This window comes from Odocoileus virginianus, chromosome 2 (genome assembly GCF_023699985.2).
Source record: "Odocoileus virginianus isolate 20LAN1187 ecotype Illinois chromosome 2, Ovbor_1.2, whole genome shotgun sequence".
NCBI classification, from domain to species: domain Eukaryota; kingdom Metazoa; phylum Chordata; class Mammalia; order Artiodactyla; family Cervidae; genus Odocoileus; species Odocoileus virginianus.
This window is the reverse complement of record NC_069675.1, coordinates 98,549,539-98,574,233: the sequence shown is the minus strand read 5'-3', so window position 1 is coordinate 98,574,233 and position 24,695 is coordinate 98,549,539. Positions and strand designations below refer to the sequence as shown.

Here is a 24,695-nt window from a genome sequence, read left to right as displayed (position 1 = left end):
TGGGGAAAGGCATCAGGCCGGGAGAAGACAGTTTGGTTAAGTCGGCAGCCGAGGAATTTAGGGAAATGCACTTGTCACTCCGAGGAAATCGGTGATTAATCCTTTCCTGTTTGTGGGGGCCCTTAACAGGCGCATTTTTAATGTACTAATTAATTAACCTTGGGAGCACTCGCGTTTCCCAGGCTGCCGAGGCCTCAGCTCCTGGAGGGTGGATGCGGCCAGATCTACTCCAGCTGGTGGAGACGCAGAACGGCCCTCCCCCTGGAGCCAAGGCCGGGGAAGCAGGCAGGTGGGCAGCTCCAGGCTCAGGACTCTCCCCAGCAGTAACTACCCACGACTTCATGGCTGGGGGTTGAGTAGGGTCCACCCCAAAGTCACATCTGCCTGGAAGCACAGAATGACTTTGTCTGGAAATCAGGTCTTTGCAAACATCATCAGCGAAGGATCACCCAGGACGTAGGTTGAACCCCCTCAGTCCCGGGTTTAGGCCCCGTGTCCTCCAAGCAGAGGAGAGACACAGAGACACAAAGGGAAGAGGGGGCGGTGATGAGGGCACGTGGGCAGGCTGTGGCAGTGACCGGAGGGACGCGTCTCCAGCCAAGGATGCCCGAGGATTTCTGGCGACGCCGGAAGCTGGAGAGAGGCCCGGAACGGCCCGAGGGAGCCCGGCTGGCACCTGGGCTTGCACACGTGGCCCCGGGGCTCCTGCTGCCGCGTCCGGCTCCCCTGCCCCCGCTGCCAAGACGCCCGAGAACAGTCGTGCCCTCGGGGTCAGGGCAGAAGTGGTGAGCTGGTGGTGGCCTTTGCAGCAGGCCACTCGGGGCCCTCCTCTCTCTGAGCCTGGGGTCTCCCACCGCAGTGGGGGGTGGGCCAGAGCTGTGCTTTTCAGACTGGGACCCCCGCAGCCATGGGGTGCGGGGGGCTGCCTCCATTCGTTGGAGGGCCTCGGGGTCCCCACCACCACTGCCCCCTCCCTCCTGCCACCTGGAGAGCTCTTGGTCATCTTTTACATCCGGTTCCTATAAGCGACCCCAGGGTGGGGAAAGTTCACCCCCTCAGGTCCTCTTCAGGGGCCTTGAGGGGGATCCCCCCCTCCCCAGGAACCCACTGTCCACCTGCCCGAAGGACCAGGCACGGTTCGCCCCCGCCCTCTAGCGGCTACGTGGAAGTACTGCCAGGCAGCCCAGTCCGCGGGTTTGGAGCCTTGCAAGGGTGGGCGGATTCTTTAGCAACCCTGATGCTGGGAAAGATCGAAGGCAGGAGAAGGGGACGACAGAGGATGAGATGGTTGGATGGCATCACTGACTTGATGGACATGAGTTTGAGTAAACTCCGGGAGTTGGTGATGGACAGGGAAGCCTGGCTTGCTGCAGTCTCCATGGGGTTGCAAAGAGTTGGACACAACTGAGCAACTGAACTGGACTAAAGGGTGGGCAGCCCCCAGGGACAGGCAGGTCCGGGTGGACTCCCCTCTTGGCCAGACAAGGAGCTTACTTGCCAGGAGACCCTCCTCAGCCTTTGCGGCCCATCCACACCTGCTCGGGACCCCGGGGCTGAGTCCAGGCAGGAGTTGGCAGAGGCAGGAAGACCAGGGAGGGATGGTCATCAGCTTGGCTGCCACCACCCAGGGCAGCTCAGGCCACTCCTGGGGACTGTCAGTGCCGGGGCAGAAGCCAGGGCTGGGCTGGGGCAGCGGGCTGGGCTCTGCCAGCTCAAATTGGGCCTGGCAGCCAGGCTGGCTCTTTTGCAGGGAAACCCTTGGTACCCGCTGACTCCCAGCTGGGCCGGACCTGCTCAGACCACCCGGCCTGGCTTGTTCCTGAGAGCGACACTGATCTTGAGAGCCGCCCAGGAGGGGTGACAGTGTAGGCACTATCTTATTTGCGCTGCACCCCCCAGTCTCAAAAGGAGCACCCAGCGCACAGCAGGGACTGGGCAGCCAGGTGGGCGGGCTAGGTGGGGTCTTGGAAAGCAAGGCTGATCTCAGGGGCACAGTGTGCTTTAGGGAGCACACCTGTTGGTTGGGCGGGGAGGCCACGTGGTTGGGCCAGCTCCAGGCCAGGTCCTCCCCGTCACTGGAAACGTGTTGGTCTTCACACCCCACTTAGCCCAGTCACCCGGGAGGACTGTGACCTCGCAAGGCTGCTCCCTGCAGCTGAAACTGCAGGAGAGGCTGAAGGTCCAACGTCTGCTGACCGCTCCCCAAAGCAGGGCAGCTGGTCCTCCCTTGAAGGGGGCCCTCTCTCTGTGCACGGAAGCCTGGTCCCCATGTACTAGAGGAGACAGAGGCTTGGAAAAGGAGGTCCCCACCGAGGACACCCCAGGAATCCTAGGACATCAGCCATCACAGACCATAGTTGGTGAGTGCAGCCTTGTCCCAGGCCCACAGCTGCACCCCGGGATCGGGGAATCATCCCTGACTGGCCTCTGCTTTAAGCAGGAGCTGCCGCCAATGGGAGACCACTGACTTATATCCAGGCTTCTCAGCAATATTTTGCCAATCCATCATTAAAGAGGTCCAGGCTGCAGGGGTCTGCTCTGGCAATAGGGTCACTGGAGGGGTGGGCAACTCACAGCGTGCTAAGTGCTGATCCAAGGAGGCACAGCCAGGTGGTCTTCCTGAAGGAGGAGGTCCTGAATTCTGGGGAGGGGTCTGGGTTTGCACAGGCAGCAGGGTTGGGGGAGATTCAGTGGATGGAGGAGGCTGGGCACGCGAGCCTGGCTGGGTTGGCTGACAGGCACCAGGAGCCACTTTGGGATCCAGACCATTCTTTACTGACACAGCGAGGGCTCCCTGGCCCCTTGTGGCAAAAAACCCAAAAGGACAACTTTGGAGCTGCAGAGGCTGCAGTTCCAGCGAGGGCTGGGACACCCTGTTGCCGCGGTGCCCCCACCACCCCGGGAGTCACAGCTATATCTCCCCCCCAGTCTCCGAGTCCACGGGTGGCGGCTCTGGTTCTCCCACAGGCTTTCACTTTTCTCCTGGAAATCCCCGCTCTGGACTCCATGGGGCCAAACTCAGAGCTCTGTGGGACACTTTTCCTCCAGTTTTCTCTGTGGACACCTCTGCGTAAAGTGGGGACAGGGTGGGGGCGGGCAGCACCACAGTCTCAGCCCCTGCCTCCATGTTGACAGCTGTCCTTGACTCCAGTCCCAGCCACCCCCACCTGGGGGCCCCCCACGCCTCTGGGCCCGCAGGCAGGGCTGAGCTCCGCCCCTGCCTGACCCCCTCCAGCTGGGGGTGCAGCTGGGCCCTGCCGCCGCTCAGTTGCTCAGTCGTGTCCAACTCTTTGTGACCGCGTGGACTGTAGCCCGCCAGGCTCCTCTGTCTATGGGATGTTCCAGGCAAGATTACTGGAATGCATAGCCATTTTCCTCCTCCAGGGCATCTTCCTGGCCCAGGGGTCAAAGCCACGTCTCTTACGTCCCCTGCATCGGCAGGTGGGCTCTTTAACGACTGGACCCCAGGGGAGCCCTTGGCCGTGCACCCCGTCACCCAATTGGAAGCGATCCTGTCATTCATTCTGTTCTCGCTCACAGCTGATCCACCCCACCCACCCGCCTCACTGCCCCCCTCGATCAAAGGCTCACCTCACCTCCTCCTGCCTTTGTCTTCCTTGCCCAGGTTCAGAGCCCCCAGCCCCTCCTCTGCCAGCACGTGGGAGCTTTTGACTTTCTCTTGCCTCCAGGCCTCATCTGTCCTCCTGCCATTCATTCACTAGCATCTGCACCACAGCTCCCCAGGGCCCCATGACAAAGACCAGATGCTTCAGGGGGCTTCTTCTGACCTGGCTCCATGTGCCGCCCCATCCCCTTCCCTTCCAGCACGCTTCCCGGGCAGCCCACCCTGGTGTCCTCCACTCCACCTCCGCAGCTCTCCGATGCCACTGTGTCCCATAAGCTCCCCTGGGGCTACCCCCAAGCCCTGCTGGCCCCTTCTGTCTCTTGTCTCGGGAGACCGTGTTTGCACAATAGATGAAACTTGCACCTCCTGCATGAGAAAGCCCATTCCCAGGGTGATAGCCTGGTCTCAAGCCTTAATCGTGACCATGTTTCCCGTGAGCAGCAGAGGTTCTGGCTCATGGAGGCGATCGGTAAATGCTAAACTGAATAAAAGGAATTCACACACGAGCAGAATGGTCACAGGGAAAACAAGCTGTGTATAAAATGGGAGAGATGCCGGGACCACCTCCCCATTTAGATCACCAGCCTCTGAGAATAGGGATGGTGTTGGATTCATCTCTGCTCAGCAAAGGTCCTTGAATGGATGAGATGGGAGAGTGCAGGTCAGTCACCTGGTCCAGGTCTAGCCCGAAATGCAGAGTGCATATTGATACCTGTCACCCCCACAGAGACGAGTGTACTGAGTCCACTGGTCATGTTTCTTCCCTGTGGCGCTCACGTGCCTGTCTGAGGGCACCTCTATGGCTCTGCAGCCTGAGTGCTGGGCCCCACCCCAGGGTCCCTGACGGGGACACAGGAGTAGGGCAGGAGAAACTGCACTTCTAACAAGCTCCCAGGTGCTGCTGGCCTAGGAACCACACACAGAGAGACTCTGCTTTAGTGCAATGCGGTCCTAAAGAAACACAACGGCAGTCACACAGACAACCTAAAATCTAGCAGCCATAGCTTCAAAAAGTAAAAAGAAACAGTGCCAACATATTTCACATAATCCATTCTATTATTCCAACACGTAGTCAATATATATGGCTTTCCTTGTGGCTCAGCTGGTAAAGAATCTGCCTGCAATGCGGGAGACTTCGGTTCGATCCCTGGGTTGGGAAGATCCCCTGGAGAAGGGAACGGCTGCCCACTCCAGTATTCTGGCCTGGAGAATTCCATGGACCCTATAGTCCATGGGGTCGCAAGGAGTTGGACACAACTGAGCGACTTTCACCGACTCACTGTCAATATATAAACATTGTTGAGGTATTTTTCGTGGTCTTTTCCTGCCAACTCTTTAAGATTCAGTGTGCATTTTACACTGAGACCCATCTCAAAACGGACTCCCAAATGCACGTCTCCCGCGCGGCCGGCGGCCCTCGACAGCACAGCGCAGGCAGGTGCGGGACAAAGGAAGCGGCCCAGAGAACTACAACTCCCGGAGCTCTCGGGGCGCGGCCAGTGACGCACTTCCGGCGCGGCGGCGGCGGCGGCGAGGCAGCCGCAGGAGAACCACATCTCCCGGCGTGCTCCGGGTCACGTCCTGTGACACATTTCCGGCGCGGCGGCGACAGCGCGCCCCCGGTGGCTCGGCGGCGGGGCTAGGGCGACCGCTCGGGCGGGCGGTGGGGCGAGTGGCGGGCGGCCTGCCGACGGGAGAGCCGGGGGCGGGGCGGCGGCGGCCAGCGAGGGAGCGCGCGGGCGGCCTGGCCCCGCCCCCGGCCCGCCCGCCCCGGTGACCTTCAGGGCCCGGGCGGCGGGCGCAGATCCCAGGCCCTGGCGAAGGCGGCGGCGGCGGCGAGATGTTCGTGCAGGAGGAGAAGATCTTTGCGGGCAAGGTGCTGCGGCTGCACGTCTGCGCATCCGACGGCGCCGAGTGGCTGGAGGAGGCGACCGAGGGCACCTCGGTGGAGAAGCTCAAGGAGCGCTGCCTAAAGCACGTAAGGCCGGCCGCGGCTCCAGGCCTCCCCCTTTCTCCCGCCGCCCCCGACCCCCGCTGGACCCTGGGGCTCCGGACCGGGCGCTTTATCCTCTACCTTCTGGTCTAACTCCCCCCCAAGACAGCCCGGGAGGCCGGGGCGCGTCAGGGCGGGCTGGGAGAGGCCAAGTCGCCACCGGAACCGGGCCTCCTGCGGTTCCAGCATCCATCCATCCGCGCTTGCTGTCGCGGCGAGGTTCCCGGAGCTGGGAGTTAGTTCCCTAGAAGATAGAGAGAGACCCGTCGGGAGAAGCGCCTTCCCCTGACCTTGCAGAGACGGCTGCTTGGAGCCGTTTCCTGGGGCTGGCATGGGGGCCGGCGCCTGGCTCTGGCCACTGGTGCGCCCCCGCACCCCCTCACCTTGGCTGGAATCACTTAAAATAGTGTGGCTTGGCCGAACTGATTCATGCACCCCTTGCTATCCTCGGCCTTTACGTGGATTACGTGGGCAGGTCGGGAAAAAGACCATTTTTTAAAGTTTGTTCACGTGGAGCACCCCAAGTAGGTTCCTCAGAGCGCTAGTCTTTCTCTTTAAGCTTCTTGACTCTGTAAGGCAGGCCAAGACATCTGTCCGTGTGACTTAGGCTGCCTCAGGAAACCCTATCCTTTTCACGGTCTAGTTTCTCCATGTCATAATTTAGGACGAAGGAGGCCACAGCCTCTTAGTGCGCGTTTCACGTAAAAAGTGCCGTATGCCATTGACTCGCGCGTTTGTTCTGGGCCCACCAAGAGTCTAGCCCTGGCTCTTTTAGTGTGGTCTCCAAGGACAGACTTCCAGCTATTGTTCTAGTGGCTCCCGCCAAATGCTGTCAGGTCCTTTTGGGAGTATGGTTCTGTGGAGTTGTCGCAAGCAGGCCAGAGAGCATTCTGGTTGCCAGAGTCCCCTTCTGGAAAACCTTGGATGTGAATAATGTCTTGGTCTCACGTCATGGAGGGGGGGGGCTTTGGGCTCACACACTTGGGCAGCTATGTTTTGGCCATTTCTCGTTCTGATGCAGTGACCGGTGATTTCACTATCTAAAAACCACAACGACAGCATTCACCGGGAAGGCTGGGAGCCCCCTGAGCGTCCAGACCATTGGAGCGAGGCTTGCTGCTTGCCCAGTGCAAACCTCTCTGAGATGCTGTGTGCACCCGGTCAGCATAGGAGCCGCTTGAGGGCTGGATTGTCTTCACACACCCAGGGCTAGACTCTTGATGGCCCAGAACAAACATGTGGGTTAATGGCATACAGATACACGACTGAGATACTGTGGGTTCCGTTCCAGAGCACCACAACAAAGCAACTGGCACCACAAAGCTATCTCCTGAATTTTTTGTTTCCCAGCATATAAAAGTTGTGTTTACACCATACTCCGTTAAGTGTGCAATGGCATTATATCCGAAAGAAACAATGTATATACTTTAATTAAAAAATAATGCCACTGGATAAATGGTAGCAGTGGACTTGCTGGACACACGTTTGCCACAGACCTTCAGTTTGTGAAAAGCCCAGTATCCGGGAAGCAAAATAAAGCCAGGGCACAACCAAACAAGGCCTGCCTGTAAATGGAACCAGACTGTCAGTCAAGAGGGCTGTGCGGCGGGGGTGGCCTGTCACCTATTGAGTCCGGCTGGGGGACGTCAGCCCGTACATTGGTGTGGCACTTCGTTTAACTCACCAATGGGAAGGATTGGCATAACCATCAAAATGTTACATTCTGGAAAGAAAGCGAAGCGAGAAACTCCTAGATTCACGGAGGCTTGCTGAGGATTTCAGGAGCACCTGGGGTTAATGAGGGAGCCAGTTTCATTAGGCTAACTAGTCACATTATATTGCCGATATTTTTATTCCAGTCGGTACTGAGGCGTATCACTTGGGATGTTTTCAGGCATTATCCTGCTTTGAACAGAGATCTTATTCCACCCTGCAGATTTTATTCCGGGCAGAGGCGAGTGGCGGGCGAGCAGCAGGGGACTTCCACAACCAAAAACCCGGCATACATTTTGGGACTCAGAGCTGAGCTGTCAGGAAGTCCTCACATCTCTGTGCCCATGCCATCCTGGGGGCGAAGTTCGAGGCCTTGTGAGCCCGTCAGGCGGCATTTCCAGTTAGGAAACAGGGTTCTCAAATTGTGTGCTTGACCGTCACCCTGGAAACCCGTGCACCAAGCTTAGATCATGGTGTCACCACTCCGCTCCAGCTCCTCTTGCCTGGCTCCCCGCCCCTGCATGCCTGAGCTGGGGTTCTCTTTCCCTGCCTCTTGCTCTGCTCGGAGTGGACACTGTGGGTTTCCTCCCACCACAGGACTCCTGGGAGTTTTACTGTATTTTTTTATACTTTTTATTATGCATATGCATTTTAAATGAATAAAGTGGCTTTGCTAGGGTTTATTATCATAACTCTTACAGAAATGGATTGCCACTGTGGCCTATTCCTTTTTGGTTTTATATCGATTGGGACCACTGTGGTGGTCTCTAGCCCAAGCTTAGATCACGGGGCAAAGTAAATTATCTCGTGTAACCAGAGGGTCACGATTTTAAGAAAGTGACCCCCTGCGACGTGGTGGGTGTTTTCTGTGTGGTAAGCTTGCCGGCACATAGCCTGCTGGCAGGGCTGGTAGCACTTCTTAGATCACACCAAGGCGCGTCTTCACATGACACTGATGTCAAGGGGAAGAAAAGGCCATCTCCAGTCCTCCGGGAGGAAGCGGGCTCTCTGGGGTCCAGCCCCTGCCCCAGCCCTGGGCTCTGGGCCGGCTTTTCCACGGCCAGGGCCCAGCTTGCTCCAGTGCCTCTGCTGAGAACAAAGGAAAGAACGGAATACGCAGGCCCAGTTGGATGACTCACGCTTGTGTTCTGCTCCTGGCGCCTGTTGACAGGCTGCAGAGTACAGTTTTTTTTCAGGAGCCAGTATGCGGATTGTTTTGGAAAATTGTGTTTCATAGACTGCATCCTGAACTTGGCACACCAGCTAGCCTGCAGATTTTAGAATTAGAAGAAGCACACCCAGTTTTTCTGGGAGCAGAGCCATCGCGAGATTCCAGGGAGGGGTGTCTCTGTCATACGCGGTCAGAGCGTGTCTTACTATTGGCTGGCTTCCATCTTTGTCCCCACCAGCCCCCCACCCCGGCGTGTGCGCCTCGGTAGCCCTGAGGCCATCGTGACCCCTCTTTCCTGTTTGATTGCTGAAAACTCCAGTTGCTCTTCAAACCCCAGTCTTGAGAGGTGAAGAGCAGGCTTGGCTTCTCCCTCGGGGTGAGCAGTTACGTGTCAGGGGTGTCTGATGGCAGAGGGAGGTGGAAAGGTGGTCCCTCTGAGCTGAGAAGGATCATGAGGACCCTGGGGCCGGCACATGCCCCATGTTGGGGCAGCCTTGACTCAGCACGTCTGCCTCGCCCCTTTGTGTGTTCTGGGGTTTCTGGGCTGCCGATCAGGAACACACAACCACCTGCCAGGTGACCCCCTCTGGCTGCCAGGCGGGCCCTGCCAGCCACACGTGCGGCTCGCTTTGGGGCCCCTGTGGCCGTCGCTTGGTGGGCTGGGACTGAGCTGAGGCCGTCCTGCCTCCTCAGGGTCTTGTGAGTGTTTACGGGGTCAGGCTGCTATGGCCTGCTCCCCAGGGACCAGCTCCTCTCAGCCAACTGCCCTGGTGGACGGTGGGGAGCAAGATTCCCACAAGGAGGTATCCTGCTTGGGAAATGCTGGAGTGTTTACTGACCTCCGCGGCATCTGGTTGGCACGGCCAGAGTTAGCTGGGCGCTGACCACACCCCAGATCACGCTTCAGTCTTTAGGTTTTTGGGAGACAGCAGACCTGCTATTTGCATCTTTAAATCATTCTCCAGATCTTTCCAGATTAAGGAGGCAATTCGGGTAGCCACTCATGGCCAGCAGGGCGTTCTGTGTCCGAGCCATGAGCCTGTTGAGGAGCACTTGGGAGCCCAGTGGCCAGGTCAGTGCCCTCGGGGACTAGGGGCTATGGCGTCTCCACCATTGCCAGGGTTCTCTGGTTTCATCTCGGCTTTAACTCTTAGTAAGAAAACCAGTAAGTTATTGGTGTGGCTCGGGGCGTCAAGTCCTCTATTATCAGTATCATGATCGATTTATCTTCTATCTTGACATCATTCTATGGTTTTTTCTGTTTACTAGTGTGCGCCTGGGAGCTTAGAAGACCCCAAGAGTGTGACCCATCACAAATTAATACACGCTGCGTCTGAAAGGGTGCTGAGTGATGCCAAGACCCTCCTGGAGGAGCATGTCCAGGACGAGGGTAAGGGGGCGAGGGGACAGCGCCCTCAGCGTGGCCCCCATCCCGAGCAGGCTGAGCAGGGAGACACAGCAGCCGCAGGGTTTCGTTCTCCTTTGTTGAAACCAAGTGTGTGCCTTGGAATCTAAGAGCAGCAGCCTTCTGGAGAAGTCAGACATGAACTCTGTTCCTCATGCTGTTTCCATGCAGAGCCAGGGTCCCCAGAGCTGCTGTGGGCTTTACTTAGGGGACGGGAAAGCTCAGCTGTGGGTTGCTCTAGACGTCTCGGAAGACACGCTTAACATGCACGTCCATCGAGTCACTCCGAGTTCTGCGTGGAGGCACTTTCGGAGAAAAGTTGGGCTTTTTATGTCATTCAAAGCACAATTTTATTTGTGAGATTCCCTTATGTGGCCTGTTTTGGAAAGATTAGAATATTATTTGATGTCTGGTTGGCATGGGCACAGTTAGCTGGGCGCTGACCACACCCGGGGTGCCTTAGCATTGAGGGTTAAGACCAGACGTTCCGACCTCCCAGACTTTCAAAACAGAGCTGTTAAAACAAGCACGCTCGTCCCCTCTGGTCCCCTCAGCCAGCATCTTGCCTGGCCGGAGCCTGTAGGGGAGCAGGGGCAGACTCGGGGGCTGAGGGAAGAGTGGGCCTCTGTGGACCCTCGGGGAGGAGGTGCCCAGAGGGAAGCCCTGCTTCTCGGCCCTGGGGTCTCCCTGGCACGCTCTGTGCCACATACTGGGTGTGAGGTGGTAACCAGCTCGCCGCGCTGTTCCCTCAGATGTCATACTGTTGATCAGAAAGCGTGCTCCGGCCCCCCTCCCCAAGATGGCTGATGTCTCCGCAGAAGAAAAGGTGAGTTTCAGAGTTTGGAACTGGAGATCTCTGTCGGGGGAGACTCGAAAGAGACTTCTGAGGCTGGCTGTGGGTCCTGCTGGTCCCGTGGTCACGGGCTTTTGTCACGGCCAGGCGGCCTGCTGACTGACGCCTCACCTCGTGGTGGGTCCAGTGGCCAGCTCCGCTTTTGGGCCATGGAGAGGAGTGTGTTGCCTGTTGTCTGGGTCGGGCTTAATCTCGAGCTCCTGTCCCTCCTCTTCTCATTTCCTGACCGAAGAAGGTCAGGAAGTCCCTAAAGACCACCTACAACACACGGAGGGCAGGAGCAGAGCAGGGCGCCAGCCTGCGTGGAGTTGGTTCCTGGTGAGGCGGGGGCCACCTGTCCCGTCTGGCTCTCATGGGACCGGCTGCTACAGCCTTGGGGGTGGCACTTGGCTGAGACCCCCCTTCCTGGTGCGGGCGCCCCCGGAGAACTGTGCCCATGCTCCGTGTGTTGTGGCCGCCCAAGAGCCTCGCTCCTCAGAAAGCCTGGTCCCGGAGGCTCCCCTGTGCAATGGGAGGTGTGTTCTATCCACAGGCCAGCTGCCTGCCGTGCCTGGGGTGAGCGCCAGCCTTTGCTTAGCGCGGTGGGTAGAGTGTCCTACTCAGCGCTTCGAAATGCTCCGGAGAGCGTTCACCGCAGAGCAGACAGACCAGCCTCTCTGGGCTGGGCCCTGGGCCTGTGGCGGGCCGAGCTCTTTCGGGGCCTCCTGTGTGACAGCCGAGGGAGGAGGCCCTGCTTATCTGCAGCCACACCTGCCGGGGTGTGGGCAGGCTGCTTGCCTGGCTCACTGGGCCCCGGAGTCAGGCCTGCTTCCCAGAACCGCGGGGCGGATTCGGCTCTCAGGTTACTGTTTTGGTCGCTGGCAACTCCCTGAGCCTCGGTGACTGTGTTGACGGCAGCCTCCCTTCACCCCCACGGCTCTGCGCGACTTGCCAGGCAGTGACCCTCACCTTTTCCATGTGTGTATCTGTCAGATAAACTATTGTAAAAGCGATCATGCCAGTTTTTGTGAATAATTCGTTTTTAAAGTCAAAGTAGTCCGCGCATTTAGAAAGTCAGGTGATGCTCCAGGTGTTGTCATAAGTCAGCAGGCGCTTCTCCCTCCTGAGTCATGCGCTCGAGGGGCGAGTGTGCCGCATTCCTTTGACCCTGTCTTCAGTGATTTTCCTCCTGGGTTCTGAGCGACACCCCGGGTTGTTGTTTCTTGGATCCACAGCTTTAGACTCTGTTGGTTGCTCCTTGGCGATCGGGGCTCCTCCCTGCCCCCCCACCGCCCACCCCCACTCCTCTAAATCTTGGTCAAACATTCAGAGTCCCTGTTGTTATTTTTGCATTAGTCGCTCTCTGCCCTGAGCAGTTTGCTAAAGGTGAGCCCTCCTTTTTTTGCGTACAGTTTTGTTTTTCCTGAAGCCAGTAATTGCTTCCTCATTTTGTTCTCTGTGTAGGCTTACCAGTCATTTTTTTAGATTCTGCACCCAAACTGATACACCTGTCTGAAACCGGGGTCACAAGTGTGAGGCCACTTGCTGGCGCCTGCTCCGGGAGCTAGCCCTCAGCTCCTCCGGCCTGTCCATCTGCGTCAGCCACGCCACACGGGGCTGCCCACCTCCCTCTGCGCGGCTCCTGCTGCGTCTCCCGTGTCTGCGCGGGCCTGCCGGCGCGGGACAGCCCCGTTAGCACACAGGTTGCCAGGTCTGTGCCAGGCAGGCCCAGCTGGCCCTGTGCTCAGGAGTTGAAATCAGGTCTGCCTTCCTTTTGGGAGCCTCTGCTTCTGGCTTTTTCGGGTGTTTGGCAGAATCCCGTTCCGACCCTTTGAAGAGCTGGGGTCCCATTTTCCTGCTGGCCGTGAGCCAGGACCACCCTCCACTCCCGAGGCCACCTCCTTCCAGGCCTGCAGTCCCCGCGCCTTCAGAGCAGCCAGCAGGGAGCTCGTGCCTCGGATCCCTGTTGCTTTAATCTCCATGGCCTGCTGAGCCCCGCCCGTCCTGTTTACGGACTCGCCTGATTAGGTCGCCCCCCCCCCCCCCCCACCAGGGCCCTGTCCTCCAGACAGTGTGCCCTGTGACGTGACCTGACCCCAGGCACAGCCCGCCCACTCAGGCCCTGGGTCGGGCAGCCGTGAGTGCAGGAGCGGGGTCTTGGGGCCGTCGTGCCCTTGTGCCTGCTAGAGTCAAACGTCTTGTTCTCCTGGGTGGGATGGGGCCAGACTCGCGCCAGCATCTCTGAGAGGCGGGGCCTGGGGGCCCTGTGTGGCTGCTGAGGGAGAGCGCATGCTCGATGGGGCCTTCCCCCGGGTCCCCAGGGTGTCCAGGGTGGCGGTGGGAACCGGGCAACCCCGCTCTCCTTCCTCTGTGCCTGGTCTCTGCCCCTCCTGGACTCCTTGCACGTTGACCCTGGAGATTCTGGAAGTTCTCTGGGTACTTGCTGGTACTTCCCCCCTCGTTTTCTCTTTCTGGGATTCCCGTGGTTGTGGGACCTGCTTTGTGAGAGATGTTTACAGTTTCTAATCAGATGCTGTTCTGTGATGACTGGCACAGCGTCCTCTGCACTCCCGCCTCTGAGCACCGTGCAGCCTCGCTCTCTGCTTTCCAGGCCCGCCCTTCTCTTCCCTGCGTGTGTCTCTCCTTCACCTTCTTTCCCCAGTTCTGTCTGTCGTGCTCATTGCAGACTTTGTTCATGTCCCTGTCAGAGGCGCTGGGAGCTCACTGGCCACTCTGGTGGGTGGTGCCCCCCGCCCGCACCCGCCTTTTCCTGCCCAACATACCAGTAGCCAAGTAGAGTGGGGCTGGATCTGCCGTCTAGGGTCAGTGTGGTGCCTCTCCTGCTGGGCTTCTCGGCGCGGGGCTTCTCGGCATGGGGCTTCTCGGGCTGCGTCCAGGGATTCTTCATGGTCCCTCTGTGGCCTGCCCGCCCGCTCAGCCATCGCCCCCGTGTGACGGTCATTCTGTGGCCACGGGAGGCTGTGTCTGTCTCCCCAGCCCTGTGCCACCGTGCTCTGGGGCCAGCAGGCCGTGACTGCCCAGCGTTCTGTCCCTGAGGCCACTCACAGAACCATCCAGAAGCCTCCCTGCTCATCAGGGGCGTGTGGCTCCAGCTCCCAGGACTCGAGCGCTCCCTGGTTAGAGCTGTTTGTTCAGAGACCAGTCTTGCCTCTGGCCACTGTTACAGTCACGTCTGATCTTCTGATTCCTCTCCTGTGTCAGAAGAAACAAGAGCAGAAAGCCCCGGACAGAGACGCTATCTTCCGAGCCACCGCCAGCCTGCCCTCCCACAACATGGATCGGGCCGTGGTGCAGACCAGCGCGAGGGACGTGAGTGCCCGCGGGGGCTGTGGCCGTGGGGGCCGAGGAACCCTCCCGAGAGCACTTGGGAAGCGGGGCATAGGGGGCGCAGGAGCTCTGTGCACTGTATTGGAGGTTTTTTGTGGGGAAATAAAATTCCATGGATGGAGAAGGCTGGTGGGCTACAGTCCATGGGCTTGCAAAGAGTCGGACATGACTGAGCGACTTCACTTTCACTAACTCTAGATAAAAGGTTTAAAAAGACATCGAAAGGCAGAGCCGATAGGATTCGATACTATGGGGGAATGTGAGTTTTGTCCTGAGTTTGGCAAAACATTTTAGACAGAAATCAGACTTTCGCCTATTTTGGATCGGAAGGTTCTGAGCTACAGCAGAGCGTTTCCAGTGCTCCTGAGCCAGAGCTGGGCCAGGGCTCCACGCCTGCCGGGCAGGACACTGCGGGCCAGTCTGCAGACTCTGCCACGGGCTGCTCAGTTCAGGAGCACGCCTCTGAGGGTCTCCTCCAGAGAGCTCTGTGCTGGCCAGGGCATCGGAGCCCGGGCACATCTCTCTCTCATTGGCCGGCGCATGTGTCTCTCATGGTGGCCGAGCCTCACTGTCAGGGAGACAGGCAATTGGGAGGGGGGTTTCTGATGACATTCCCAGCAGCCCCCCCACCCCGTTGAGAAGAACTGGTTGCAGGGAAAGCTGGAGGCCCACACCAGTGGAACCTGTAGAATCCGCCTGTTTTGTTCGGTGAAGCCTATGCTCTCAGCTCGCTTAGCGGCCAACAGGCCAGACGCCGCCTCTGGGCTGGAGCTAAGCGATGAAGCCTCTCCTTCCCGCCCTGCTGAGAGCCCTGTTTCTCTTCTCAGTTATCTGGATGTGCTTTGACTCATAGATTCGGGGTTTCAGGACAGGGGCTGTTGTTTCAGACCCGGGCAGCTTTGTTGAGCATCTTGTGCTTTCACTGCAGTTCCAGACGGAGCTCCGGAGAATTCTGGTGTCTCTCATCGAGGTGGCTCAGAAGTTGCTGGCGCTGAATCCGGATGCCGTGGAATTATTTAAGAAGGCAAATGGTAGGAGCGGGCCCCGGGCGGAGGCCCACCCTCGGCCGACACTGTTCACGCTCCGCACGGAAGGGTCAGTAGATGGGGGCTTAGTGGACCTCACACCATCACCCATGTCTACACAGTGAGAGCTGACGGGTCTGTCTCAGGTTTTCTGAGGTGTAAGAGGTTACCCACAAATGTCTGGTGCTCAGGTCGGGCGCTGGGCCTGCGGTGGGCTCGGGGAAGCACCCCAAGTGCGGCCGGGCGCGGCCTGAGCCCTCACGGAGCCGTGTCTGGCCCACAGCCATGCTGGACGAGGACGAGGACGAGCGTGTGGACGAGGCGGCCCTGCGGCAGCTCACGGAGATGGGCTTCCCGGAGACCAGGGCAGCCAAGGCCCTGCGGCTGAACCAGTACGTCTGGGCCCCTGCTGCGGGCAACACCCTTCCGCCCCGGGCCCCGTGACCAAGTCGCCTGCCGTGTGAGTGTCGGTAGAAGACCTGGACGCGTGTTCCGGGGTCACAGCGCTGGCCGCCTCCGGGTCTTAGAGGGCAGTGTGCGGTGGACCCGCTTACTGGGAGTGTGGCGCGTGGTGGTGGCCATGCACTGCACCAGGCTTTCGTCTTCTGGGAACTCGGATCACAACCTGATCCCGGCGGGGCCGAGGAGGACCCTGGCATGTGGGTGGTGGTGTCCTGGGAGTCTCCTGCAGTTTCCTGTTACTAATCACTTGCCCTTTGGCATGTTCAGATCTGAAATAAATCGTCTGTAACTGAGGGGTGGTCAGCGGGCTGTGTTCTTTTTGCTTTGGATCCCAGCTCTTGCGGGCACCTCCTGTGTTTGGCTCCTGTGGCTTCCTGCACGTGGGCGTCTGTTCTGGCCGTGCCTCGTGGCAGGTTAGGACCGGGCCGGGGCTTCATCCGCGCTGCATTAGGTCCTCGTATAGGATTCGGCAGCTTGCGTTGGGGATGCCATGAAGTCGGAGAGGCTTTTCTTGGGGATGCAAAGGCCCGGTTCCCTGGGACGCAACGGCTCAGTTCCCTGGCCTGAGGTGCTGCTCGGGGGCCATCTTACCTGGGAGCACGTCGGTGCTCGGGGGCCGTCTTACCTGGGAGCACGTCGGTGCTCAGAGGCTGTCTTACCTTGCAGCATGTCGGTGCCCCAGGCCATGGAGTGGCTCATCGAGCACGCGGAGGACCCCACCATCGACACACCGCTCCCAGGCCCAGCCTCGCAGGGAGAGGCAGGCGCCGAGGCCGCCCCTGCTGCCGGGACCAGTGAGGAGGAGGAGGCCAGAGATGAGCTGACGGAGATCTTCAAGAAGATCCGGAGGAAAAGGGAGTTCCGTCCTGACGCCCGGGTGCGTGTTGATGGGCAGCGGCGGGGGTGGGGTGGATCTGACAGGTGGAGGGCTGTTCCCCCCGAGGCGAGTCCTGAGAGGGAAGCCGCGGCCCTCAGGCCAGGCCACCGGCCCTGCAGGGAGTGAGGGGTCTGGACAGACTTGAGTCTGGAGTCTTCAGTTTGAAGTTTATAAGTGTCCTCGAGCCGTGGGGTCAGGCGGGGGCCCTGTCCAGAGACCGAAGGGGCACCCACCGGCCGCATGGGCTGCCTTGTGAGCAGGAGGCTGGTCAGGCAGGTCAGTGCAGCATCGGGGGGATTCAAGGGCCCGGGTCCCAAGGCCTCTGGCTGTACTCGGCCCGCTGACCTGAGTGTCCATCTTTATGGCCACCTCTTCACCGTCACCTTGTATTTGATACTTTTACATTTCCACGTTCTTTTTCACTGTTCTCTCTTTTCATTTAATCTTTTTGGATGTCTTGACACCGTGAGTGTGTTCTGTTTACTTTCAGATCAGCTCTGTCAGCTCCAGGCGTCAGGGCTCAGATTTTTCATATCCTCCTGATTTTGCTTGTGGCCCCAATCTCTTGGGGCCTGATGCCTCACCTGTGGGCTTATGTCCGTGGGATGCCCTCTGCAGCTGACTCAGAGTCTGCGTCTGCGGGGTTGAGTGGGGCCTCGGACAGGGGCTGGCTCTCGTGTTCATCAGCAGGGCTGGTGGGCCATGTGGAGTGTCCCCACGGGCCCAGGGTGGGGGTCTTCCACTGCCCCTCTCTGTGGGGATGCAGGCCCTGCTCAGGGTCCTGGGGTCCAGCTCCAGCTCCCCCCGGCACGGCCCCCAGGCCTGCATCCTGTGCGTGAAGCTGGGCCCAGCCCCTGTCCCCCGGGTGCACCCTCAGGGAGGCCAGGCTGTTGTCGCGATGTTTCTCTTCCTGTGGGATTTTCCCTTGAGTTGAGCTCCGCATGCAGAAGCACCTGGGGTACTTTAGTCCAGCGTTTCTCAGTCCTGAAGGAAGTGTGTCTCTTCGTCTTAGTCTCTCGGGATTCCAGTCGGTTGGCCCTGGACCCTGTTCGGGAAGGGCAGCCTCTCCCCGGGCGGGCCCCGTGCTCTGCTGTTGGGCTGCCTGCCTTCCCGGGGGTTCCCGCAGGGCCCCGTGAGGCCCTGATGGTCGCTCACGGTCTTGGTCACCACCTTAAAGGCCTTTCCTCCTCTGGGTTGTCCTTCTTAACCATCCTAAGTCACTCCTTTTCCCACAAGGGTGTTGAGGCTTGAAGGGCCGGGGTCTGTGATCCTGAACCAGTCGGGGAGGGTCCGGTAAGGACGAGATGTTAGCTCGGATCCTGGGGAGAGCAGGTTGGAGAGCAAGGCTTGGACCCGAGACAGACTTTCAGCTCCCTCCGCTCCCCGACCCTGGCCACGGACAGGGCAGTGACTGTGCAGAGCCTGCGGTGCGGGGGCCTCTCAGCGTGGCCACATGGGGTCCTCCCTGGAGGGCTGGGAAGAAGGGCATGGGGAGCATCTGGAATCCCCCCCAGCAGTCCTGGGGCCGAGACAGAAGTGAGGAGAGAGGGCGGTTTATGTTGACACTTCATGGAAAAGGCCCTCCTACCCTTGGGTTTCAGAGTGGACTCCAGGTGATTTTATGTGACGTGGATATCAAGCACTGCGGGGGTGCTGTGCCCTCAGCATGTGCTGATGGGCCGGGGGTGGGGAATGGCCCAGGGGAGCAGAGGGAGGGGGCCCTGGGCAGAAAGGACTGACCTGAACGCTCACTGTTCACAGTCCGGCTCCAGGTAAACCCTGCTCCCGATCGTCCTCGCAGGCGCCTGCTGCCTTGGTCGAGTTCTCTGAAGCCGTCCCAATGGACTGCAGGGTGAATGGGGTGAGGTCCATGAAGCCAGAGCGTGCCAGGGCCAACGAGTGTCCACACGCAGACGGGGGCCAGCGGCGTGCAGCCAGCCAACACCCGGGGGGAGTCGGGGGCTTCAAGGGCAGGGTCTGGCCTCCCGAGAGTTAGGAGAGACCCTTGCAACTTTGATGAAGCCTCTACCTTTCTGTGGTAGTGTTAAGGTGTGTTTACGTGCTAGAAGTCAAGGATAAAGAGAAGGCAGTGTTACGTGATTTTTGTTCTAAAAATGTACCACCACCCCCAGACACAGAGCACTGGGTCACTGTTTCCTCTAGAAACCAACATGTGTTTAACTTACAGCTTCAATCTTGTTAAATAATCATTTAGGATTAATTTCAAGCTTTTTTTTTTTTTCAAAGATAAAGTGTGAAGAAAATCTCTCCCGGTTTCAGAAATCAGTGGCGTTTTCGTCTCCACTGGAACGGGAGCGGCCAACGTGCCTTCTCTGACCTGCTCCTCCTGCTTGGCCGGCCCCTCTGGAGGGGCCGTGCGAGGTGGTGGGGACAGCCCCACTCTTGGCAGTCGCGGGGACACACGTGGCAGGACCTGGGTGGGACAGCGAGCCTCCAGGAGAGAGCCTCCGGTTCCACCCTCTGTCGTTCAGAAAGCCAGCAAGTGTCTCCGTGAAGCCATAGGGAAACAGTCTTGAAATAGAAAACCTGGTGGGTTTTTTTTTCCAATTTATTTTTCAGGATGCATTTATCTCTGGTCGCGCTGCTGCGTGGGGGCCGCTCCAGCCTTGGTGCTCGGGCACTCACTGCGGTGGCGTCTTGTCGTGGAGCGCCGGCTCTGGGGCACGTGGGCTTCAGCAGCTGCAGCTCCCAGGCTCCAGGACGCTGCAGGCTCGATAATTGTGGGTGGCACGTGGGCTTAGTTGCCCCAGAGCGTGTAGGATCTTCCCAGACCAGGCATCGAACTGGCGTCCCGTGTACTGCAAGGCGGATTCTTAACCACCGGATCCCCCAGAGAAGCCCCGTGGTGGTGTTTTTTTAAAGACATCCCCTGCCAGGATGCCACCGGGCCTGCGAGCGCGGCGCTGAGCCTGTGGCTTCTCCTGCAGGCTGTCATTTCCCTGATGGAGATGGGCTTTGACGAGAAGGAAGTGATCGACGCCCTCAGAGTGAACAACAACCAGCAGAATGCTGCTGTGAGTGCCGCCTGCGGCCTGGGCACCCCGGGTGTGGGCACCTTCCCGCGAGGGCAGCTCCTTTGCTTTTGAGCAACAGTGGGGTTGGTGGTTCAAACCGTGTCCAGAGTTTAAAGTGCTGAGAAAATCTGGACTTTGCCACTTAGAGAAAGGCACGTGTCCTGCGGGTGAGTGTGACGCTTGTATGTTGTGTCACACTGACACCCTGTGGACACGTGCCCACTGCTGACAGAGCCTAGGGAGGGGCTGGGGGTGACGCTGGGCCCCTTGGGGAGCAGACTCAGCTCAGCCCACACGGCCCAGGAAGGCAGGGTGGGCCTGGGCTTCAGCCGTTCCTGGACCAGGTCTTGCCCCGGCCGCTTCCCGCGCCAGGGTGCTGGTGTGCACTCGGGCTGCAGAGTTGCGGCCGTGCCCTGAGCTGCGGCGCCCGCGTCTGCTGGGACAGCCGGGCTGGGCTGGCCCTGCTGTCAGGGCCCCTGGCCGTCGGGGCAGCCCTGGAGCCCCCACTGTGGTGTCGAGGTTGGCGGGGGACCATAGGCGCTGACCCTGCCCCTCTGGTGTTCACAGTGCGAATGGCTGCTGGGCGACCGCAAGCCCTCTCCCGAGGAGCTGGACAAGGGCATCGACCCCGAGAGCCCCCTGTTTCAGGCCATCCTGGACAACCCCGTGGTGCAGCTGGGCCTGACCAACCCGAAAACCTTACTAGGTACGTGCCTCGCTTCCCGCCCGCCACACAGATGTCCCTGGGCGATACCGCAGCTCCCCCTGCAGGGTTCTGGTGGCTGGACCCGGGTCACTGCGGGGCCCAGAGGTTGGGGCCTGCCCGGGTGTGACGGCCTCCTGTGCAGTGACTCCGTTCCAGCTCTGAAAACCAGCTCCAGCAGGTGATCCAGTCGGGAGAGTGTAGACAGCACCCAGCAGGTCGGGGCCGCGCCCAGAGGAGGCTTGGCTGGCTGTGGCTCTTAGTCTGTGAAGGGTTGCCTTGGCGCTTGTTTTGCCTGTGAGATGTGATATGATACACAAGGGCGTATATGATCTGTGCCACTTTAAAGAGTGATAGTAAAATTAATAGTCATATTCCTGCCGTTCATCTTGAAAAAATGGTCTTTTTAAAAAACATAGCGCAACCCAGGCCCCCTAGAGTCCCTGGGTGCCCCCCAGCCCCCGCTGTGGTTGACCCTCCCCAACCCCGAGCAGGGGCTTCCTCAGCGATGCCGGTGGGGGCGTCTGTGTCCTCAGACCATTCAGTTGCCCCTCTGTGTTCTGGGCCGACCCCTGGGACTGACTGCCTGGAGGGTCGCGTGGTGCGGCACTGCAGGACAGGGCCACGGCTGACCCGGCTGCCCGACGCCCGCGGCTTCTGGCCAGTGGAGCTGCTCTGGGCGCTTCCGTGCCTGGTCCTCGGGGGAGGGTTCCCCCAGGGCTTCGTGCCTCGGGCCGGGTGGCAGGGCCCTGGGTGTGGGCATGTTGAGCCTGCCAGTCGAAAGGGAGCCCCGCCCACAGCAGCTTAGGGCCCCCGCTGCCAGCTGCTGGGAGCAGCTGCCCAGGCGGACACAGGGCTTTTGCATGCTTGGCTGTCTCCCCAGTCTCTAAAGGACAGCCTCTTCCGAAGTTTCAGCCCCTCCTAGGACGCCCACCGCCCCTCTTTTCTGGCTGTTTCCGCTGCTGGATTGCCGTCTTACCGCTCAGAACCTTCTTTGTGCCTGCCGCACACTGATCCTTTCTCAGGTATTTAAATCTCCAGGATCCCCTGTCAGTTTCTGCCTTCTCTGTTGATCACTGTGATGAACAGACGTCCTGTATCTTAATGCAGCGGAACATGTCTATTTCATTTATGACATGCATCTTTAAAGAAAGCCCTCTGATTCCAGGCCTGGGAAGACCTGCACCTGTTTCTTATTTTAGTAGTTTTAAATTTTCTTGTTTTAAAGTCTGTGATCTACCTGGAAGAGTGAGTGGCATAAAGCAGGGAGTTTTTCTGTTTGTACCCAATTCCAGACGTAAGTGATGTGTTGTGTGGTGAGTTTATTTCCACTCTTTGTGCCAGTCCTCTCCACACTGGAAGCATCTTCCGGCCCTCCTCCCCAGAGACCTCAGGAGGGTCCCCTGTGCCGCCGGGGTCTGTCCAAAGCCTTTCCTAAAAGCCTTGCTTGCAGTGCTTGACTATCGAGTGTGTGATTTGCTAATTTGCTCTAAGCTTTTTTTTTTTTTAATTTTTGAAGACATAGTTGGTCAGATTAAGTAAGTTCCCCTTTTCTCTCTAGTTAGATGCTAAGATTTTTCAATTGTGAGTGGGAGGTCAGCTTCCTGGATGACTTTTCGCTATCGAGATTATCATGTGGTTTTACATCTGCTGTATTGAGGGTTTCTTGCATTTCTAAAACAAACCACCCAGAGTGACTGCTGCCTGGTGTACAGGCCCTGGGTTGGTGACCTGGACGGGACGCGCACTGGTCCAGGGTCCTCCCCGTCAGGCCCCAGGATCCTGCAGGAGAGGGCATCCCATGGTGAGGTCGCCCCTGCAGCTACGCACTTCCCTCAAGGCATTTCTGGTAGGATTTTTAATGACCTTTATCTCTTTAGATGAAGTAAAATATGCAGTATAGAACATTTGGAAAACACAGGGAAGCTTGAGGAAGCAGCAGTCACCACCCACCCCCCGCAGCTGGTGGGTTTCCCTCTGGTGTCTGGTGAGGTCTGGAGCAGACGCAGCCTCACCACAGGGCAGCTTTCTGGTGCTTCATTTCTCATCACATTTGATGCATTTCCTCTTTTAAAAATGAGATTGTAGCAGTTCAGGTATTTCCTTCTATGAGATTTTAACAAATATGTTAAGTTTGTTAATTTATGTTAATAATGTGACTTAGAGACTAAAACGAAACCACCACCGCGCTAACACAGTCCCGTTTGTGATCGTAGAACCGTCTGCCTCTCACCCAACCATGCAGCCTTTGCGCGTGGCTTTCTAAGGGAAGCACTTCAGACCTCCCCTCTGAAGTACGTTTCGGCTCTTTTTTTGTTGCTGTTTAGTCTCTAGGTCACGTCTGACTCTTGCGACCCCATGGACTCCATAGCCCACCAGGCTTCTCTGTCCGTGGGAGTTCCCAGGCAGGAACACTGGAGTGGGTTGCCGTTTCCTTCTCTAGGAACTTTTAGCTCTAATATTCCATAAAACAATGGAAACATCCTGAATTAAGAAAGAAGACAAAAATTCTAAAAATAAATTTCAATCACCTTGCTTTTGTAGTTCAGTAAAACATTTTTTCTCATAAAAAAATAAACGGTGTCCCATTTTGTTGCTTTTGATCTTCCACCTGCAGTAAACTGTGTTTGGACCCGCTTCTTTGGGTGCAGCTCCGACTGCCTAAGGACAGGCAGCTGGAAGGCAAACGAGCAAGTCCACGAATGTGGACGTGTAAGCTCTTGGTGACGTCTTGGCAACCAATGGGGTTTTCGGGTGAGATCCACCCCTCTACCCGCCGCCCCAGGCGGGGACCCAGCGGCTCTGTCTGTCCCTGGGAACACTTTTCTCCCGGCCTCTGCACGTCCGTCGCTCTGTTTTAGCTGCCTTGTTGCTCTTAGAGCTCTGTCAGCAGCTCTTTGCACGTCAGGGACCTCCTTGGTCGCCTGCTGCACTTCTCATCTCTAATAACGCATGAGATGTGCAGCAGAAAGTCATTCCTCGGATAAATCTTTCCCTCTGTGGTTTTCATATTTAGGGCTTTTTCCATCTTTCTGTGCAGCTCTGTCTTCCTTCTGGAGTTGATTTTGCCGCTTGCTGGGAGGAATGGGGGCGTGGGCTCCCTCACCTCACGAAACCCACTTTATGTTTTGTTCTCCTGGATGCTGAGTCATCTTTCTGGGTTCTCTTTCTGAAATTTCAGTTAGGGGGGCCTGGTGACTCTCTTAAGGGCTGGGAGGGTCATCAGGTTGTAAACATAACAAGGTCAGACTTTCCCACGGAGCCCACGGCTTGGGCCCCCGTGACCCTGTGCAGCTGTGAGCCCCTTTCACGGACACGGTTTGACGTTGGCTGACATGAAGAGGTCTGGCATAAAGCCGTCCTTCCCAGATCCTAGGGCGACCGTCCACCCTGCGGTTGCTCTCCACCGAGTTGGCCATCGTGTGTCTGGGCTGGAGAGCTTTTTTGCTAAGAGGCACCTTTGTTTGGTGAGGGGTTGCTTTATAAAAGCGTTTAAAAATTCAACGTTTTCATTTCAGAGAACTGCTCATTTTTAATGTGCTGTTTTTGTTTTTGTTTTTTTAAGTCATTTCCTGAAGATTGAGCAGTTTGATTTTTCCAGTTAGATATTATTAAGCTGGCAACATCACCCTTCCATAAGTCTTTCCTGCCAGGGTGGGCCTGGAAGTGGAGTCACTGAGGCACGGGCTGTCGCTGTTTTAACATTCCTAGTAGCTGTTGCCGCGATGCTTTCCAGAGTCCCTGCACCAGGGAACATGGGCGTGTCGCCCTGCCCCACCCACAGTGACCACGCCGCCTTCCGTGTCAGCAGATGAGATGCGCGGGGCGGGGGTCTGGGGGGTTCCCGGTCCCCGCTCACCTGGAAGCTGCCGGGAGAGAGCTCCCACCACTGCGTGTGGGGCGTGTGGGGTGCGGTCCCCCAGCAGCTCTGTGTCTCCCCACAGCGTTTGAAGACATGCTCGAGAACCCGCTGAACAGCACCCAGTGGATGAACGACCCAGAGACGGGCCCGGTCATGCTGCAGATCTCCAGAATCTTCCAGACCCTGAACCGCGCGTAGGCCGCGCACTCCAGCCGCCAGGCCCGGAGGGCCTCTTCTTCCCAGCCCAAGGGGTGGGGAGAGCGTGCAGACCCCAGGGTGCCCCTGGGCTGGGGGAGGGGAGCAGGTAGGCCGGAGGGGACCCTGCCCTTGGTGTCGGGCGCCGGGGCCACACTCCTGCTGGGGTCTTCCTGCTGAGAAACCTCGGGCAGCAGCGTGCTTGGTCGTGCCTCCAGCCTCCGACAGTGTTTACAGACAAGGCCGTCACCCCGGGAAGGGGTCGCCTCCCTCCAGCGTCCCCCGGGCTCTTGACCCGCTGCTTGAACTGACCGTAGGCGCTGCTTATAGAGCCCACTTGTTATTTGAAGCAAGGCATGTTTCAACCAAAGTGTTATTGTCAAAGGTACTAACTTGAGTAGAAGAATTCACAGATGACTTCTCTTTAATAAATAAATTCCCCTTTTCCA

The 24,695-nt window shown here is 58.3% G+C and overlaps 1 protein-coding gene across 1 annotated transcript; it reads left to right on the top strand.

Annotated features, from left to right (window-relative positions):
- The first annotated feature begins 5,247 nt into the window (after positions 1 to 5,247).
- UBAC1 (UBA domain containing 1) lies at positions 5,248 to 24,695 on the top strand. Its single transcript, XM_020888369.2, has 10 exons — positions 5,248 to 5,603; positions 9,772 to 9,892; positions 10,660 to 10,733; positions 13,962 to 14,069; positions 15,016 to 15,118; positions 15,396 to 15,504; positions 16,241 to 16,451; positions 19,400 to 19,486; positions 20,054 to 20,192; positions 24,134 to 24,695. Exons 1-10 carry the CDS (start codon positions 5,466 to 5,468, stop codon positions 24,247 to 24,249), a joined length of 1,206 nt encoding a protein of 401 aa, XP_020744028.1. The 5' UTR covers positions 5,248 to 5,465; the 3' UTR covers positions 24,250 to 24,695.

Bases quoted from the DNA above. Each gene is read 5' to 3' on its own strand.
- UBAC1 (XM_020888369.2), top strand. From the start codon at position 5,466: ATGTTCGTGCAGGAGGAGAAGATCTTTGCGGGCAAGGTGCTGCGGCTG. The intron at 15,119-15,395 runs GTAGGAGCGGGC...TCTGGCCCACAG, and splicing joins ATTATTTAAGAAGGCAAATG to CCATGCTGGACGAGGACGAG. The intron at 20,193-24,133 runs GTACGTGCCTCG...GTCTCCCCACAG, and splicing joins CAACCCGAAAACCTTACTAG to CGTTTGAAGACATGCTCGAG.